This window comes from Cryptotermes secundus, unplaced genomic scaffold, assembly GCF_002891405.2.
Source record: "Cryptotermes secundus unplaced genomic scaffold, Csec_1.0 scaffold312, whole genome shotgun sequence".
NCBI classification, from domain to species: Eukaryota; Metazoa; Arthropoda; class Insecta; order Blattodea; family Kalotermitidae; genus Cryptotermes; species Cryptotermes secundus.
In genome coordinates this window covers 465349-485190 of record NW_019727091.1, presented here as the reverse complement: position 1 = coordinate 485190, position 19842 = coordinate 465349, and the positions used below count along the sequence as shown (strand labels likewise).

General features: G+C 37.7%; 1 protein-coding gene across 1 annotated transcript in view; it reads left to right on the top strand.

Moving 5' to 3' along the window:
* Window positions 1-19842, top strand: part of LOC111864352 (sodium/glucose cotransporter 5) — a gene marked incomplete in the record, with an annotated part of 159836 nt that overhangs the window by 125262 nt on the left and 14732 nt on the right. Inside the window, 2 exon segments of the mRNA XM_033751398.1 lie at window positions 9711-9837; window positions 10579-10721. Coding sequence (XP_033607289.1) covers window positions 9711-9837; window positions 10579-10721 — 270 coding nt within the window.

Sequence of the window (19842 nt, the reverse complement as noted above, 5' to 3'; positions counted from 1 at the left end):
GTTCTTGTATTTATGTCTGTGTGTTTGTGTGCCTTCTGTGTGTTAAGGATGCAAGTTAAGAACACTCACCATTTACTTACAAGGTAAGCATCAGCCTTAGACCATGAACTGTTCTTAACTGATGGACTCCCATATAATTCATAAACAATGTGACTGAATGTCTGTTGGATGTAATCATTAGGTATGTTACACACAGGAAATCAAAATCTCAGCTTTAAGCCTTCATTGGTAATGGTTGCAGTCCTAATGGATTTTCCTTTTGTCAGAGGAGAAATCCTCTTAGAGTGATTTGTGGATATGCATATTAGTAGGATGTTGGTGGGAAAGCCAGAAGGTAAGCCACCACAGGGAAGACCAAGGCGAAGGTGGATGGACAATATTAGAATGGATCTTAGAGAGATAGGATGGGATGGTATGGATTGGATAGATCTGGCTCAGGATAGGGGCCAGTGGAGGGCTCTTGTGAACATGGTAATGAACCTTCAGGTTCCATAAAATGCTGGGAAATACTTGAGTAGCTGCTGAATTGGCGGCTCCTCCAGAAGGGCTCAGCTCCATGAGTAAGTAAGTAAGGATAAAATGTGTGTTTAAAATAGATGCTATTATATTGTAGAGACCATGCAAGTTGGCTGAAGCAGTAATGCTTCTGTCTTCTGTTCTGGAGATGCTCATATCAGATCTCAACCAGAACATTGACTATCCTGACTGAGGATCTTCATTGTTTTCCTCAGCCTCTCCAGGATAATGCTTCAAATTTGGCTGTAACCATTTCCTTGCACTTACTTTTCAATTCATTATTCACTAATCATCCTACCATTTAATGCTGTTAACAGCATCATTAAGTAAACAATGACTAAGTGAATAAAATGGGTTTTAGAAAATGAAGTGTTAAGGTTTATGTTGTAGCACGTACATCTTTTAGATATTATGAATTATTTATTTGCAGTCTTTAAGTGCCTAAATATAATATAATGTAAAAGAAAAACAAAAAATTAAACTTTGTAAATAATTTTAATCCAAACATTTTCGTAACATGAAAACTGGAGTGGACGGGTGGCACCTTTATGTTCATAAAAGAAGTTGTTAATCAGGTAATGTGGCATAAACCTTAGCAGATTATGAATACTAATAACAGTTTTGATAATGTATTGAACGAAACCATATATTATATAATTTTCCTGAGGAATGTTATCATGTCCTACTTATTTTTTAGATCTCATTTAATAAACATTTTACTCTTGTGTTGCGTGAAGAGTTTAATCAAAAGTATATGTTACTTCTATTCAATTGAAGGTTGTGTTAAAAATTTGATATAAGTCCCTATTATCTCTTGTCATTCATACACCTGAAGAATTCTACTTTGAATGAATTGCTGTGCACCATAAGACAAATGTTTGAAGTATTGTTCTTACCTACTGCTATATAATTCTTTATACAAAATTATTACACTGATATGTTGGGATTTTGGACTTCATCCATCGTCCTGGTTTTTAAGATAACAAATAAAAACACAACGTTTCGGAAACTGGATCTGTTTCCGTCCTCAGGTGAAGGAAAAACCTATTCAGTTGGGTCCCTTAGAAAGAGCTAGCCTCCATCACTGGTGATGGAGGCTAGCTCTTTCTAAGGGACCCAACTGAATAGGTTTTTCCTTCACCTGAGGACGGAAACAGATCCAGTTTCCGAAACGTTGTGTTTTTATTTGTTATCTTAAAAACCAGGACGATGGATGAAGTCCAAAATCCCAACATATCAGTGTATTATACACCATCATCAGAATCCTATAGTAAAATTATTACATGTTACAAGACAGCCTGGATAATTTACTTTAAATAACACAGTCCTTTCCATCAAAAAATCAATAAATATTTTCATTCTAAAATTAAACTGCTTCTCAGTATCATAGTAAATGATGATATGAGTGATAAAGTTGCATTAAATTGTTACACCACATGCTGTGAGAGTAAAAAATGTAGCAAATAATTCATTCTATCAGAGAAATACTTTCCATGACTCACTCTGCCCATATTAATAGAGTTCCAGGAACACAAAATACTAGTAATAAGAGAAGCCAGTACAACTTCCATAGTCCTGTAATCTGAATCACAGCTTACTATGATTCCTACTGTATGTCATATCATGATATTATCTTATAGACCACTGTCAGTGCCATGGCACATGCAGCCCAGCAGTTGGTGTTGCAAAACCTGTGAAAGTATCATTCTTCTCCCCAAAATTTACATTATTGCTCTTCTCCTCTTTAGAAGAGACCATGAATCTTGTCATGGAAACTTTATAAAAGTTCTTGCTAAAAATTCTTTGTAATACTTGAGTTATTATTTGCATGACCTCTAATAAATATCTTAGAAAATTACGGAATTAGTATGACCCCCATAATCAGCAATATTGATACAGAGTAACAAACCATTTTCAAACACCCTCAACCTGACATATATTTGTGTTGTTATTTTGGAAAAAATATATTTGTTGTAATATGACTCTTGGATAGGTTGCTAATGTAGGCCCCTCAGTGGTTTGAAACTGGATCACCCTACCTCATAGTACTGTAACAGTTTGTTTAAAGTTTTGTAACCTGTATTGTATTACTCTTGTGCCTGTATATAAGGAATATTCACAAGTTAGTGCATAATATCAATTTCTCCTATTTCATGCAGGTTTTATCAGATGCCTGTTCACAGTCATTCAGTGTACTATGCAATAAAAGAAGTGAAGCATCTCAGAATACTTCTTCAGCATCTAAAAAAATATTTTCCATTCATTTAAATTTCTTGTAACATCATTCAGCGTAATGTTTGTGACATCAAGTTGCAAGATGTTTACAGTATTTGGAGTCCTGTATTCAACATTTGATCAGTATATAACAAAGTGTGTAGTCAGGGTTCAGACATTTTTATAGCTACATTATTCTTACTGTTGTTAAAGATATCACTAATAAGCAGAAAACTGAGTGTAGGTGCATTTTTTAATTATATGATAGACAAAATTGAAAATTATACAATGAAGGTGTGTTTTGGAAGTATAAAGTTATATATTGTGCCATTCTGTTTTGAACACTAACCGCTACAGGAAGTCTTGTAGAGCAGCACAGTTCACTTAAATATGACAAACATGAAAATATCTTTATTGTAATAATAAAATAGAGTTTAAGGAGAAGAAAGTATGCAAAAGTACCATGTTTACATAATATCAAGGTAGCTTCATGAGCACTGTGCTTCCCAGAAAAGGGTGGTGGTGGCAGTTGTGGTTGCTGTTGCTGATTGTTGTTGTTGTTATTGTTATTGTTATTGTTGTGGCTGCTGCTACTGTTGTAGTTGTTATTGTTGGGTGATGAAGGTGGTGGTGGTTGTGGTTGTAAAATATCAGAATTATGTAAGCTTCAGTATAAAGAAAATTGTATAGATGCAATTTATCTTCATGGTCTAAGGTTAAACTGCACACATTTTTTAATTATTCAGCAGCTTTTTAACCTTTTATATCTTAGGAAGTGGGAGGGGCACAATACTTTTTATTGCGTATAGGAATTTCAAAACATATTTTAACTTATACCTATAATTTTGTAAATCATGCTCTCTCCCCACTGCTGTTTGTATGCTGGTTCTTTGTGAGAGCTGTTGACTCAGCTGAAAAATTACACTACTCAGAAATTAAAAGTTATCTGAGCTGGATATTAAACTCGTTTAGAAGATTTATAAGTATATTGATTTTGACCTTACAAGATTTCATATTGGACTAGACATGAATTGCTGTTTTCAGACCACTTCACATGTGCTTCTTCCTCATGCCAAATATATGCTTTATCCTGTTACAAAAAATTATGCATGAATATATTCCCTATCATATAATATTTATAAGATGTACTTCAGAATTTTCAAGTTTAAACATTTGAAATAACTGCTAAATAAGCTTGATGTCAGAGTTAGGAAACATATTGCACTCAAAACATTTATATAATATGTATTAAGCAAATCTCTCAAGTGTTCCTATATTTTTTGTCTTATAGTAGAATTTGTTTCAGATACTGCATATGTCAGTTTAATATTTTTATTTGATAAATGTTTTTTACTTTATTGCAACTGCTATTACATCTCATGCTTCTCTGTCTCTGAATGGTTAAAAACTGATCCATAAGACTAAGATGAGATATCTATCTATCACTGATGATTCAAAGATCCGTAAGACCAAATTCAATTGAGGCTTATTGTATATGTATGTCATTTCAGAAATAATGGCCACAATTTTTTGTTTACGTCCATGTTTATTCTTTTTTTAATATCTCTTTACAGTCTTTCAGTATAGTCCCCCTGCTTCTCAGTGACTGAGTCCCAACGTGTGGGAAGCTTTACTATTCCATCCAGGACACCATCTTTGTTTATCTGTCAAATGGCTTGGGTAACTGCAGCAGAAAGCTCTTCCAGAGAGGGAAAACGACGGCCTCGCATAGGTTGTTTCAACTTTGGGAATAAGTCAAAGTCTGGTGGACTCATGTCCGGGCTGTAGGGAGCATGAGGCAACACCTGCCAACCGTATTGGCGCAGCTTTTCTGTTATGACATTCCCGATGTGCGGGCGAGCGTTGTTATGAAGAATGATCGGTCCAGCCTCGAGCAACTGAGGTCGGTTTTTGTCAATTTTTCTGCGCAGATTTTGCATAAAGTCACGATAATAAACTGCTGTGACACTTTTTCCCGCACAGAACTCTGTCTGTCATGATGATTCCTTGGTGATCATAAGCAAAAATCATCATTTGTTTGACCTTTGATTGAGATCATCGAAATTTTTTTGGTCATGGGGAAGATGGACCTCTCCACTCATTGGACTGTGATTTCAGCTCCGGTTCAAAGTCTCTAACCCACGTTTCATCAATAACGACAAGTCGATACAAGAATGGTTAACCTTCAACGTCGTTTTTCTTTGTTTCAGCAAGGTTGCAATGTCGAGACATTTCTGCTTCTGTTCAGCAGTCAAGCAGTGAGGGACCCATCACACAGAACTCTTTCTCTTCTTTAAATCATTTGTCAGAATATTGAATATTCGGAATATTGATGTTGGTGGAATCCCCGTGGTTTCAGAAAGTTCCTCACATGTCTCATGATGATCTTCAAGAGCATCTGACACAAGTTTCACACTTCGTTCATTTGTTGATGTTTTCGGCCTTCCTGGCCTTGGATCATCGTTTATGCTCACACGACTGCCACAAAAACCACTAGCCCAGCGAGAAACTGTACTACGGTCCACTGTTAACTCGCCACAAACTTCACTTAAAGCACTATGGATTTCTGTCGGGTTTTTTCCACGTAAAGTTTCAATCTTAATGTACGACCTTTGATCTTCAACAGTCACAATATCTGAGAACCGTGCAGGCTCCATTTCTAACTCTAAAATTCTTAGATTGATGTTTTATATCATCGAATCAGTTGTTGCTTTTGTAATTTCGTTGCGTTCCCACGGACAAATTGGAATATTCTATGTTTTGTGTATATAAAATTGTATAGGAGGCTCGTGATGTAAATGTAGTAAATTAATGTTAATTGTTTTGTTGGTGCCTCATCTTACAAAGTATTGTCCATTCTGTAGGGAATGTAAACAACATGAAGGTTCATTACGTTGTTCACAAGAGCCCTCCATGGGTTCCATATCCTGAGAGAGATCAATCCAATCCATACCATCACATCCTTTAATATTGTCCACCCACCTACATCTTGGTCTTCCCTGTGGTCTTTTTCCTTCTGGCTTTCCCACCTATATCCTATATGCATTCCTATTCTCCCCATCCATGCTACATGCCCTGCCCATGTCATCCTCCTTTACTTGATCATTCTAATTATACTTCGATAAGAGTACAAGTTATGAAGCTCCTAATTATGCAGTTTTCTCCAACCTCCTGTCACTTCATCTCTCTTTGGTCCAAATATTATCCTCCACATCCTGTTCCCAAACACACTCAGTCTATGTTCCTCCCTTAATGTCAGAGACCAAATTTCACACCCATACAGAACCATAGGCAAAATTATAGTTTCGTAAATTCTAATTTTTATGTTTTTAGGCAGCAGACAAGAAGACAAAAGATTCTGGGCTGAATGGTAGCAAGCATTACCCAAGTTCAGTCTCCTCTTAATTTCCTCCTGGATCAGATTTTGATTTTTTATAGTCATTCCCAAATATCTGAACCCAGCCAAACTTTCAAAACATCTGTTAACTATCTTTATGTTATGATATTGCCCTGCATTTTGGTCACAATACAGCAATATATAATTAGTTTTCTCTGTGTTTACTTATAGACCAACCTCCTTACTAGCATCAATTAAAGTCTGTGTGTTTTTCTTTATGATATCTATTGTCGCGTATCGGGCGTATATCACGACAAATAACTTCACGATGTATTTGATGTAGTGAATTTTATTTCACATTCGCACTTACAATCACCCAAATTACAGATTCACGATTACTGCTATCTGCAGTATCACAAATAGTACACTCCAAATGCCAGAATACAACTGACTGGTTACTGGCTAACTCGGAACTAACTCGGAGGTAGCTCGACGACTGACTCGTAGGTAGCTCCAGGACTCGCTGACTGACTGTGAATAGCCTTTGCTGCTCCTTATGTAGCCTTGATCGGACAATTGTCGTCTGGTGCCTTGTTGCTAGCCACGCTGTCCGGAGTTGTTGACTGCTGCCTAGCAACCGCGATATCCCTCGGTGACGTCACCGCTGTTGATTCGCTTTGCATAGCTTCATGGTCGCGGGGACTCGGCTAACGTCGGCTCCGCTCGTGACGTCACTGCGCGTTGCGCGTTGCATAGCTACCAGGATGCGGGGTGATTATTCGCCTATTACGCGAGCGCTACGTTACCCCTACGTGCAGATGGGGAGGTAGGGGTCAACATGTCACACTATATTATCACCCAGTAGATTCACATCATCAGCATAGACCAACTGCCGATGTGTCCCATTTAATTTCAGTCCCACCTGGTTTTCCTGGACCTTCCCAATGGCATATTCTAAAGCAAAGTTGAAAAGCAGTGGCAATAAAGCATCTCCTTTTTTTAGACCATTCTGGATAGGAAAATTATCAGACAAATGTTTACCTATACAGACTTTACTATACATTTCATTTAAGCATGGTTCAATCAGCCTAAGTAGTTTCATGGGTACCCCAAACTCTATCAGAATATTATACAGTACTTCCCCCCTAACTGAATCATAGGCTTTCTTGAAGTCTACAAATAGCTGATGTACTGTCTCACTGTACTCCAATCTTTCCTCCATTATCTGATGAATGCAAGGAATCTGATCAGTAATTTATCTGTTACATGGAAATTCACACTGATTATCCCCAACAATTTCGTCTATGTATGGACTTAACCTTGAGAGAAAAATATTGGATGAAATTTTGTATTAAGTTGATAGCAGTGATATCCCACAATGGTTACTATAGTCCGTTTAATTAGCTTTCTTGTGAACTGGTACAATTACAGACCCCTTCCACTGGTAGGCAATTTTAACTTATTCGAAATAGAATTAATTAGCTTATGGGGATCCATACTGGATATGTGTTTATGTGTGTGGGAAGTAGAACATTGCAAATGTTAACAGTTGATGTTAAATGCAAATTTTTGCTTATGCTGAATTCATGTATCATGTCAAGGTAAATTTGTAGCACCGCTCAATTATGTTGCTGTATATTATTTTTGGCTCAGTTGGTGGTGGCTGTAGTGATGCCTTATAAGTTCCTCCTGTGTCCTGCATCAAATATTCGTTTCTTTGGGTCCATAGGAGGCAATAATTAAATTGTTTTATTGGATAATTTTCAGTATAGGTAAACGTCCATGGATTTGTAAAAAAGACTTCTATTGTTTGTAGCTCATGGCCACTCACATAAAATCACAACCATGGAAGCAGCACATTCCTCTGAAATGTTGGTAACAGTCTACCAGACTGCATGGCACCACATCCCAGAAGGCACTAATCTTCATAGTCACATCATATTTAACATTTTATCACTGTAGTACAAATGGTAGCTGGTATGTCGGTCACATTGCTTTTTTTTTTATTGCTAGTCGGGTGGGACTAAGTCCCTTGTACTGCTGCAACTTCCGGCCTATTGTACCAGCCCAAGGTGATAGGTGAGGGTGATTGTGGCGCAATTGGTGGAATGAAGATTGGCAGGGGAAGCTGAAGTACTCGGAGAAAACCTGCCCCAGCTCCACATTGTCCACCACAAATCCCATTTGACCAGACCCAGGATCGAACCCGGATGTCAGTCATGGACGGATGTGTGGTCTGTATAGGCTGTGATCAGGAGAGAACATTGTTCAAAATATTTCCCAAGCCTTTCAGAGCATCGTGTGAAGGTGCTGAATGTAATTTCCAAATACAGTGATGTTAAGGTAATTATGAACTTGGGTCAAAATTCAGGCGAGATGTGCTGAACATTTACAATTATCATTCTGACAGCACGCATCATAATCTACGGCAGAAGGCATCTGTTTATGAAAGTTTCTTCAGAGGTACTTACAGATATGAACAGACTTTTTTGAACTGTACACATCAACACAACAGAACCAGCATGCACTTGAATTTCTCTCTGCAGTCATTTGAATGATCACACCAAGCTTCACTTTTAATTCTAAATGATTGGCAATAACAGTGCAGGGTTGGTGGTCATATTAATAAGTTTATATTATCATTTATATTTGATTATAAATTTCATCAAATATATTGAAATGAAATGTTACACTTTTCATATCAAAATTGTTTTTAACGATACTGTTCACCTTTTTTATAAGAGCAGTTCTGATGTTATAATAAAATTCACAAATAATAATTCTGCAGTTCTATATTAAGGCATTTTTCAACACTACATAACCTTAGTTGGTGATACAATATCACAGAATAACACAACAGAAAAATGTTTTAATGTAGGCTGCAAACAAAGTGCAGATTGACAATGAGACTGTTTCAAAGAAAAAGCATTTGCATTTCTACCATTATCCACCTGCCAGAAAATGATGTGTAATATAAAGTTCTGATATGGATTTTTGTAATTGTGGTGCACGATACCTCTGAAGAACATTTTAAAGATTTTGTTATGATTCATTTTTATGTTTTCAAACAATTGTAAAACTCCTTGAAGGTATTATAAATGTGTAATGTTTTCTTTCTGCTGATAGTTTTACACCAGTCACTTTAAACCTTTCATGATCTCCTATACTTGAATTAACATTAATATGAGTTAAGCTGGAAGAATACACTTGTATTTTGCAGTGAATCATTTACCATCATAAGTATTTATTGGAGTTACATAGCCTACAGGATGTGATCATTTAATTTATTGTCAACTTTAAGCATACGGCATTCTGAAGATGCAGTACATAACAAAAAGCAGGCTGCATTGCACATTTAAATTGTCAATGAAATAGTTGGTTTTCATATTTGAATATAATAAAAAATAAGATATCTATAATATGTATCATTCATATTGCAATAGTTACAGTGCATTACATACTGTATATGTGTTGGTAGAACATGAGATAATTCACAACTGTGGGTCGATGACACTTTTATCATTTATTGGTGTGCCATTAGAAATATTTACATGAATATTTTATACAAGGATGATGAAGACTTGCTTCCTAAGATCTTGCATTTGCCTTCTGTTATGAAACCTCAAGTACTGTTGTTTTTCAGTTGATCCGAACAACATATCGCACACGTTTTGACCAGCGTAAACGAAAGGATGATGATCAACCAATGAGGGCTGAAGAATTGGAGCTCATGATGACTGCACAACGAAAGGCTATTGCAAATGAAATTGGTAACTTTTATAGCACAGGTCTCTGAAAACAGAATACATGTTGTCAGGAGAATCAAATGAGAACATTAAGTAACTAGTGATTTATAGTGGAGAAAGTTATGTTGAGGCATGCTAAGTGTTCATCCAAATACTGCATTGTGCTAAATGCATGTGGCAGAAAATGGTACCTGGAAATGTATGCACTCTTGCATCTGTCTGGTCTGTTTACTCCTCCTTAATTACAGGGTCTGTAAGATATTGTATTATTTTCTTACCTACATTATATTACCAATCCTTGATTAAATTTAAGTTTATGATATGTACAATGTACTGATGATTAATGCCAGATACTGGAACAGACTTGTTTGTTCGTTCCTTAGAAATAAAATAAACACATCACTAACCATTATGATACAGGCTCATGTAGGACCTGTTACACACATGTATGATGGTTTTTCAGTTAACAGATTCATAGCACATTTGAACTCTTACTCTGGTGAGGATGTATTCTGTATGGTGTGGAGTCTGTAGGAGGGTCTTTAAACAACTATAATTTTGAAATGGGACGATAAATATGCAGATTTTCATGTAATTGAAACACATTGGACACTTTGACTATATTTCATTTGCATTTAAAAAAAAATAATAATAAATTAGTAACTGAAGTAGTGTTCTTGTTTGTCAGTTGTGGAGCAGTTTTACCCTATGTCTGGAAAATTCCCATAGTAATATCCATCTGAATGAGAACTGCATATATTTCAGATGGTGATGTTAATAAACTTCCTGATAAAAACTGTGAGAAACCAAGTCTGTTATTGCGACTCTTCCGATGGGTATGTGGTGTTGAAACTGAGCCAGAGAAGGAACAGAGGCTTGCAAGGGATGCTCAAAATCGTTTGGATCAGGTGAGTCAACGGCTTTTTCATTAGTAGGATATCAGTTGCCATAAAGTAGATTTAAAAATGAAAAACTACTTGCCTTGCCAACTGGTATACGTGACAGAATTTATGTTTAAATATGGCCTTTGCAATAATCATGTTTAATTTTCAGAGCCAAATTATTTTAAGCATGTGTATGTATGTGTGCACACTGGCGTGTGCGTGCATATTGCAATGTGATCATCTCAGCTTGATGGTATGACATACTTTCATAGGAAAGAAAATACTTGTAACAAGAAATATTTTAATTATGGTAGTGAATTTAAATCTATTGTTACTGCAGGTTTAATGTTGACATGTCAAATTATCATAGGATTTTTTCCATGTACTAGTGTTGGTCCACCTGAATCATGTTATTTTTCTTGCATCTTGCCAAAGCACCACTTTACTTCTGAATCTTGTCATCAGTTTCTATCTCTTCCTTTTATTGCAGAAAATGAGAAAATCATCCACATGCACATTGCAACAGTGATTGCACTATTATAACTTTGTAATAGGTACATAGTTCATTATGCGACCCTTTAAGTATAGCCCCGATGAGTATTACTAGTGTCTTGTTTCATGTTCTTGATGATTGTTTGAGCCAGTAGATTGCTTTCTGCATTAGACTGGCTTTGTTTTATTCTAATTCTTTGATAAACTGTGGGGGTTCATGCATGCACGCTTCTTCTAAATCCCCATTTAGAAAAACGACACTGCTATCCTGATGATCTGTGTCCAGACTTTGTTCTGCAAAAAAATTCAGCGAAAATATTGTGGATGAATTTCTTACTATAGGTGAAAAGGTTTCATTATAGTTCATGCCACAGGCCTTTTCCTGCCAGTTATGCTTGCTTTATCTTGAATACACACTTGTTTTTCAACTACTCTGTGGTACAAAGTGGATAATTTTCAGTCCAGTGTTACATACAAGTTTACAACACTTCACCTTACATGTTTCGATTCAAAAGAATCATCCTCAGAGACGCACCACTACGATCAGGAAACACTGGCACATAAGATGTTTTAACAATATGCACTTAAGCTATGAATAATGCTCACTATATAAATTTTTGTTAATATCACAGTTAGTTTTGATGCTTGCCTTAAGCGTTCACGACGACACTTTTTGAAGTGTAGATTTATGTATGATGCTGTTTCTTTTAAGCGTATTTGCTGGGTATTCTGATTGGGATTTCCCACTGCACGCAATATGATGTTCACTTTTCCATACGGTAGCTTCCCTATATATTTAAAATTGTATTAAAATTTCTTTTGTATGCAAAAATTAGTTATTATATTAAAATATCATGAGCCAACATTGGGTCATGTTGTTTTCTTCCTGATGGTGGAAAATGTCGTTTATTTCTCTTGATTGTGTGTTCTTATTGTTAGTCGTGTAGTTTACATGCGTGCTGTGTTGTAAACTCGTATGTCACACTGGACTGAAAATTATCCGCTTTGTAATCGATAATGCGACGGACCAGAATGAGACAAATAAAATTACTCTGTGGTAAATCCACTAATTTCTATACATCACTTTCAGAGAACTTGTTTTCATTCATACCAGATTTCCATGTAGTTTTAGCTTCTTTCAAAAATACTTCATCCATCCTAATACTCACTTGGTTGTCACTGTCTCTACTGATTTCATTGCTCTTCAATAAATACTGGATCAACATCAATCTCATCTTCAGCCTTCTGTTCTCATCTTCCTTATTGTCCTGCTTCTTCTTCTTATAATTTCCCTATGTCTCAGCAAGAATTTCTACTTTTCATTTCATGCATCCTGTTGTGTTATAATATACAATTTCTTTATTAAAACTGTCACAACACAACTATATCAAAACTCATTTCCTTGATATTGTCACATGTTGGGTATGTCACGTGACAAATAACTTCACCTGGGTCTCGGATTCAGCAAATCTTTATTGGGCTCTCACGCTTACACACCTTACAATTATTATCACTTGACTTCTGGCCCAATACTCAATGTGACCTCTCAACTGTCTCTTGGCCATGGCTGGATCTCAACTGTCTCTGGCTGCAGCTATCCCAAGATTGTCTCATTCTCAATAATCTGTATGTGTCGTAAGATCTGCTTATATAGGGGTTATGCAGACCGGATACCAGACATCATTCCTCATGGTTCCATTACTACTATTTATATGGTCCATTGTTACGCAATGAGTCTTCGGTTGTTCATCTCTGGGAGATTTGTTCGTTGTTTCAGCATTGTATATGCAATGGCTCACTGTTATTGCGTTACCATGGAAGTACCTACTCCAAATATGTTACAATATAGTTGTGTTGTGATGGTTTTAATAAAGAAATTGTAGTTTCTTCTTTGCCCCTTTCATGCACCAGAACTGGTTCTATTTCGACCTGGACATTCTGTTCCAACACTTGTTCAGTCTGTTCATTTTTATTTTCATTCAGTGAATACCCCATCTAAAACCTTAGTTATTTTTGTAGGAATATAAGGATCACTGAGATGATAACCCTTTATCTCTTCACAATATCCCGCAAATGCACGCGTTTTGCTTTCTGAATCCCATTTCTTGCAGAGTTACTGATAGCATACACAAAAGCGTTCATATATTACAAATCTTCCTTTTCCCCTGTCCACATCATTTCTGGAGTGACATCTTTCACTGCATTTGTTGGTAAGGAGTTCTTCAGATGGATTGCCATGGTACTGCCTTGGCCCAGTACATTCCACAGCCTTCATCTTGCTCCAAGATTTTTCAGTGATGTTCCTGTTAACTCATTTGTCAACTGCATTCTTTTGTAGAGTGTATGGCACCATAGTCTGGCATGTGATGCCATTTGCCTTCAAATAATTATGAAACACATATAATATATGTGTTATAATCTTCACCATTATCTGTTCTCAGAATCTTTATCTTTTTCCTATATGATTCTCCATAAGGCATCTTATATTCTTAAAACTTTGATTTATTTTCGTCTTTGAGTCACAGACAATATTAAAAAATCTTAGTAAAATCGTTACTCACTGTGAACCTGGCTGCTGTATGACACAAAACTTACCCTTTAGAGCCCTATGGTTGTATATTTACCACCTGATTTAACGCAGTAAAACTGCCTTCTAAGCACAGAGTGCTTTTGTGTGTTTTGTATGCTTCTCACAATAAACAGCGTTTATTTCCTTGAACCTTAATAACTAGCTGATCTTTGTCACAGAGGTGTAATTTGTTTCCTGTGAGGAACACTGAATTTTCATATAATTTTTAGAATAAATTGTTTAAAGTATTACTAAACTAAATTAAACTAGACAGTCAGTGTGGAAAAGTGATATGCTCCATCCTGAGACTTCTGGAGTTCATTTTCTTGGAGGGTTTTCTGCTCTGCTCTCCTATGCTAGGAATCTGTGGTAAAAAGACTCTGTTGTGATACATTTTTATAGCTTTCCCCTACTGTTCTAGTATCCAAGACTTCTGCAACAATTTTCATGTGATGTCATATTTGTCACAACATCAGCATTATCTGGTTCTTCATCAGGTCTATAGGTATCTCTCATATTTGATGCAGTACTCTGATTTTACCCTGAATTTTATAATCACTTTCATGGTAAACTTCACAGTCTCTTTCTGAAAAAAATAAAATCAGGCCTTGTTACACCATCTTGCAATCTGAAAAAAGTCGGTGGAAATATGAGGAACATACATGACATCTTTGATTGTTCTGGTGCTTTTATGGATTTACTTGAACAACGCTTCAGACTTGCCTTCAGTATATTGCTTTTCTTTATTTAAACTGTCATTATTTATTTTCTTGACTCATCAAAATTCTGCAGCCAGGCTTTCCTCATTTCATATAGACTGTGGTATCTGAGTCAGTAAATACCCACTTAAAGTTGTATTTGCTAAAAATGCGGTTCACACAGTCAGCTCGCCCCTCTTAGAACCAGATGTCTTGGTTTCATATTTGCTTGGGCAAACTCAGACTTCTTGAGCCCTGGCTTGTTACAGTTTCAGCACTGGAAAGTCTTGTTGAAATGTCCTGCTTTCTTCCCATTTGCATTATGTACAAGTGCTGTCACAATGAAGATCTTACCTCAGTTTTAGACTTAAGATCTTCCTGGTTTATTTTTGACTTGATATAATCACTTATTATGTTCAGTCCAGACTTTTTAGGTCCGAATATTGTGAGATTGTACTCTTGTGGAAGTCCACGCAGCATAATGACACTGACAAACTTGTCATCCACTAGAGACCTGATGCCTGTGAGCTTCTGTGCTGTTGACATAATTTTAGTTACATACTCTGCCATGTTCCTGTAATAGTTAATTACAGAGAGACCTCTCAGAAAACTGAGCCCATTTGTCAGACTCCTATCCTCATAGGCTTTCATTATATTTTCCCACACTTTTCTATGTTGAATGTGCTGCCCAAACATGAGGATATGCCTTAAGATTCCATTAGTGCACAAAGTGGTGCTGGGGCAGGTTTTCTCTGAGTACTTTGGTTTCCCCTCTTGGATTATATTATTACCAATAACTATTATTCAGAAGTCTTAATGCTTCTAACACATCACTTAAGTATATTGTCATGTGTATTAGTGACTTTAGATGGGGTTCAAATTGGTAATTGGATTTATTGACCGCTTCCAGGTCTCAGCTACAAATAATTATAACACCATTACTGGTCTGCACAATCTACAATCACTCCACACTACTCTTCTCAGTCCATTACCCCTAGTCTTCATTATCCGTTTCCTGGCAACAGATTTATAACACAGGAACTATAAAAGTCTCACTATATCACACACTCCCAATATCACTTTACTACAGCACACATAAAGTCTTCAAAAATGTAAAAAGTTAAAGTTATCCCTGTGCTTAAGTAACTAAGCAATACTCCATGAAGGTGTATGTGGAAGTGGCTGCATAGATCCACATTTTCTTGACCTTGGCACTAGCTGGAGGTGAGTGGTCAGCTTCATGCCCCTGCCGCTTTACCCCAGGGGAAAGAGTCCCAAATTCCCATTTTATAGGAGGCTGGGTGAGCCCCAGAGCCCGTCTTCCTTTCTGGGAACTGTGCTTTCAATGTCTGCAGTTGGTTTCATCGTACTTTCCATGATTGTCTTTTTTTAATGGTGTTCATTCTCTGAGTGCTACCACTGCTCCCTCTTTAAGATGGCTCACTGCTAAGGTGCCAGTAGATCCAGGCATATTACCCCCATTCAAAGTTTTTCTTCCTTTTTCTAGATGGTGGAAGCAAAATTACCTAGAGTAGCTGGTGCTTCCACATTTCTGGCTCTTCTTCCATTTCAGAAGGAGCTTACTCCTCCACAGTGCCCAATCCCTGATTTTCTATGACATAGCTTAAGATCTGGCCTTCGTGATCTTCATACTGTTGATCTCATATATGCTCTACTTGAGGGCTGTGTAGAATGTTTCTCCATTTTCCAGACATGATTGCCGTCCTGAATTCCACCCTTTGATACCAATCACAGTTGTGCACTCCTTCCTGAGAAATAACAATCATCTGCCGCCTATGCCCTCCCTTACCCTTCTTCCTCCATGGCACGCCATAATTTCTTCCTGAGTACTCCTACTCTCTGGGTTCCTCTTTCAACTGTGTCCCTGATTCACTTATTCATGACAGTGTTCCTCTCTTGTACGGTGGGACACCTTCCTGCAGGCGGCAGCTAACTTTATCCAGGATCCACAATCTCCTTGGGTCAGTTACTTTGGCTTCCTGCAGCCCCCTGCAGCTAAGCTAGATTCTGGTCCCTATGCCACTTCTTCATTGCTCGAGAAGTTTTCACTGTGGCCTGTTCCTAAGGGACCTCCTCATGCACCACTACAGACTGCATCATTTCTGGATTTTGCTCCATATTTTCTGGATTGGCCTCCATTCCTTCTTGGCAAGCCATCGTCTTTTCCCACCAGGCATACATATTGGCTTCCGTTGTTTGTCTCTCACGACTTTTGTTTTAAGTCCAGTAATTCTGTCCAATTGATAAAATCCCACTTCTGGCACCAATTTGTCATGTATAAGGGGTTGCGTGACTAATAATTGTGGATTATAGATTTTATGATTGGGTTAATTGAACATTTCTTCACAATTACAGTCAATTTTAGTGCTATCACTGACCTACCTACTTCACAAATCACAAGGGCATGCTCCATTCTCATCCTCATACTCTGTTGGACTCTTCTGACCTTGTACTCTCAACTGCTTTGTAGCTCCAATTGTCTTCGAGGTAACTCCTCAGCATGGACCTATAGGAGCCACATGTCATGTGATCGCTACACACTGCTGTTGTGTGACGTCACCAGGATTGCTCAAGCTGTGCGGACACAAAGAAAACACTGCTACTGTATTGTTGGCCGTGTGTGTGTTCCAGGTATTGCCTAGCAGTGGATTTACATTTCACAATATTATGTTCGTGGTTCAGTGATCCTAAGATTTGCGAATATAAAGTCTTGAAATGGTTTCTCCTGTGGAATAGTTTTATGGGTGATTGTAGTCAATTTGTTGTTATATTCTATTGTTTTGAACGTTAATAATACTTATATATAATTTTGGATATCATGAAGAATATGAATTCTGGCAGAACTAAATTTTTCCAGCATCAGCATCAGTTGTCTTGCATCTAGATTTCTGAAGAAGAGAAAGTCATCACAAATAGCGCTTTCTTTCAGATAGTTGAGGTAGTGTCAGTATGTCAGTTTGACGTACATGGTATGGAAAGCTGATATATATTATTGCGTGTTGCCTATGTAACATAACAAATAAATTCATGCAGGTCTCGGATTTGACAAATATGTTTATTGGCCAATCTCCTCCACACTTACAAGTACAATTATTCACAATCAGAAGTACTGCCAAACTGAAGACTGACTGCTCTACTAAGTTCAAATGCAAACTGAACTTGTCTGAGTCTGAGTCTCATTTTATGACCGATGGTCAGTTGGCCAGTCTGTTTTGGCATAAAGCACCCATCTGGGGCTCGTGACCAGATCTTTATTACTGTCAGACAGTTGCAGGTTTGTTGATTCTGGGTGCTTTCTCTGACAAGAGGACGGGTCTGTCTTTTGTATATGCTGCTGGCCATTGCCAGCACAGTCTTTCCCGGGTCCGAGTCCCTTGGGACTCACAACCATATTTTACTGTCTCAGATTCAAGATTTCCCTTTTTGTCGCCTCCTGTGACTCGCAGGGCTATGGTGGGGGTGTTCTACCCCACCTCCACACGGGAGTAAACTCGTCTCTTGTCACAGTTGGACTCTTCTAACCTCATCTCGGGCGGAATAGAGCACACCATGTAGGAGCCTTTGGTCTCGGCCTCTGTTATGCAATGAACCTTTTGTTGTCCTTTCATCTCTGGGAAAATGCATTTGTTGCTTAAGGTATTCCTAGGCAACAGCCCGCTGGTATTGTGTATCCATGGAAGTATACATTCCAGATTCCTGGAATGCCACATTGCCCCCTTCTAAAGGTTGTTCATCCCGAACAGCCTAATGGTACTTCCCTTCCTTTCATCTGCCCCCTTCTTCAAGGGTGCTCATCCCGAATAGCTGTGTGGTACTTCCAGTCACTCTATGTTCTCGTCATCTTTCACTTTCATTCCATTTCTTTCCATTCATGCCAGGGAGGCCGGTACTTCTACATTACCGGTTCCTCCTCTATGCACTATTTAAACATTTTTCTTTTGTTTTGGAGGGGGTCGACTCCTCCACAAGATCCAGTTCTTGATGTTTTTTGATGAGATAGGAGATTCGGTAAATCGCTTCATGGTCTCATGTCCAGTTGTCTTTCTGTAGGTCTTGATCCTTGTTCCTCTGTTACATTGCTGTTGTGCCCGTTGTCTCTTCAACAAGCATCCATACTTTTGAGGTTCCTAATGCCACTTTGTACCTGGTGTGATTCCTTCTGATGGAGTTTTCCTTGCACTGTGCCACTTTCACAAAGTGGGCTGTCCCTCTTTGGGCAACTGCCAGTCTTTCCCAGAAGATGTCTGTCCCTCATCGTGCCACTGCTGCATGATGGGACCCCTTCCTGTCGTTTTGCTTTATCTGCCATGCCACTTTCGCATGGCAGCTCATCCTTCAGGCGATGACCAGTTGTTTTCGGCACCCATCCTGATTCTGGGCCTGTTCCTTTGGATTTCAATGGTTTCGGCACCTACTCTTCTTCATCGGTCCTCTGACCGGTATTATTTTGGCATCTTCTCTAGGGACATCTCTTTGTTGTGCCACTTCAGGTTTCCTGTCCACTGAGGTTGGCTCTTTTTTCCAGATGTGCCTCTGTAGTGTCTCGGCAGTCCATCATCTCTTTGTCTCATTTGGTTTAGATTTCAGTCACCATCTCCTTGTTGCTGGTGTCCATCCTTTCTCACATGTAAGCCATCTCTTCTCGCCAGGCTTTCCACTCTTCTTGGTCAGCCTCCATTTTGGCCAGCAAACTTCTTGGGTGGCTTCTGTATTTGCTTCCCCCTTTTCTTGCATGGCCTTCATATCGGCTTTCAATTCTTTCAGCAGGAATTCCATCATCTGCTGTCACTCCATTTTTGTTTGTGTGGTGTTAGTCCAATAATTCTTCTAAATTTGATCCCACTTCTAACACCAGTTGTTGGTGTGTTGCCTATGTATGTGTATTCAAGGAGACATCATGAGTTCACCTCTATAAATCGTATTTATTTTTACTTTTGATTTTTCTACCCTGTCCTTAAAACATAATTAATTTTTATTGTAATTTCTGACTATAAATTTGCGTATTTAACTTCACTGTGAAATGTGGTGGTATGTGCATCATACAGGTCTGATGTTATATTATTGTAAACATCTGAGGATACCTTATATCAGATATAAAAGCCATATGTTGAAAAGTATATAATGGATATCTTGTTGAAAATTCAAATTTAGAATCAAAGGTAGTTCACAAATTTCAGTAGTGTTCATATAAAGAGGTTGTAAATAGATATTTTTTATTAAATTGCATATGAAAAGTATAGAAAAGTAGAAATGTTTAATATAATGAGGAGTAAATATTACTATAGACTCTATTCAGTTCTGCACTCAGACTTTTTAGGTTGTCTCATTAACATCCAGAAACTAACTGTAAAGGGTTATATATGTG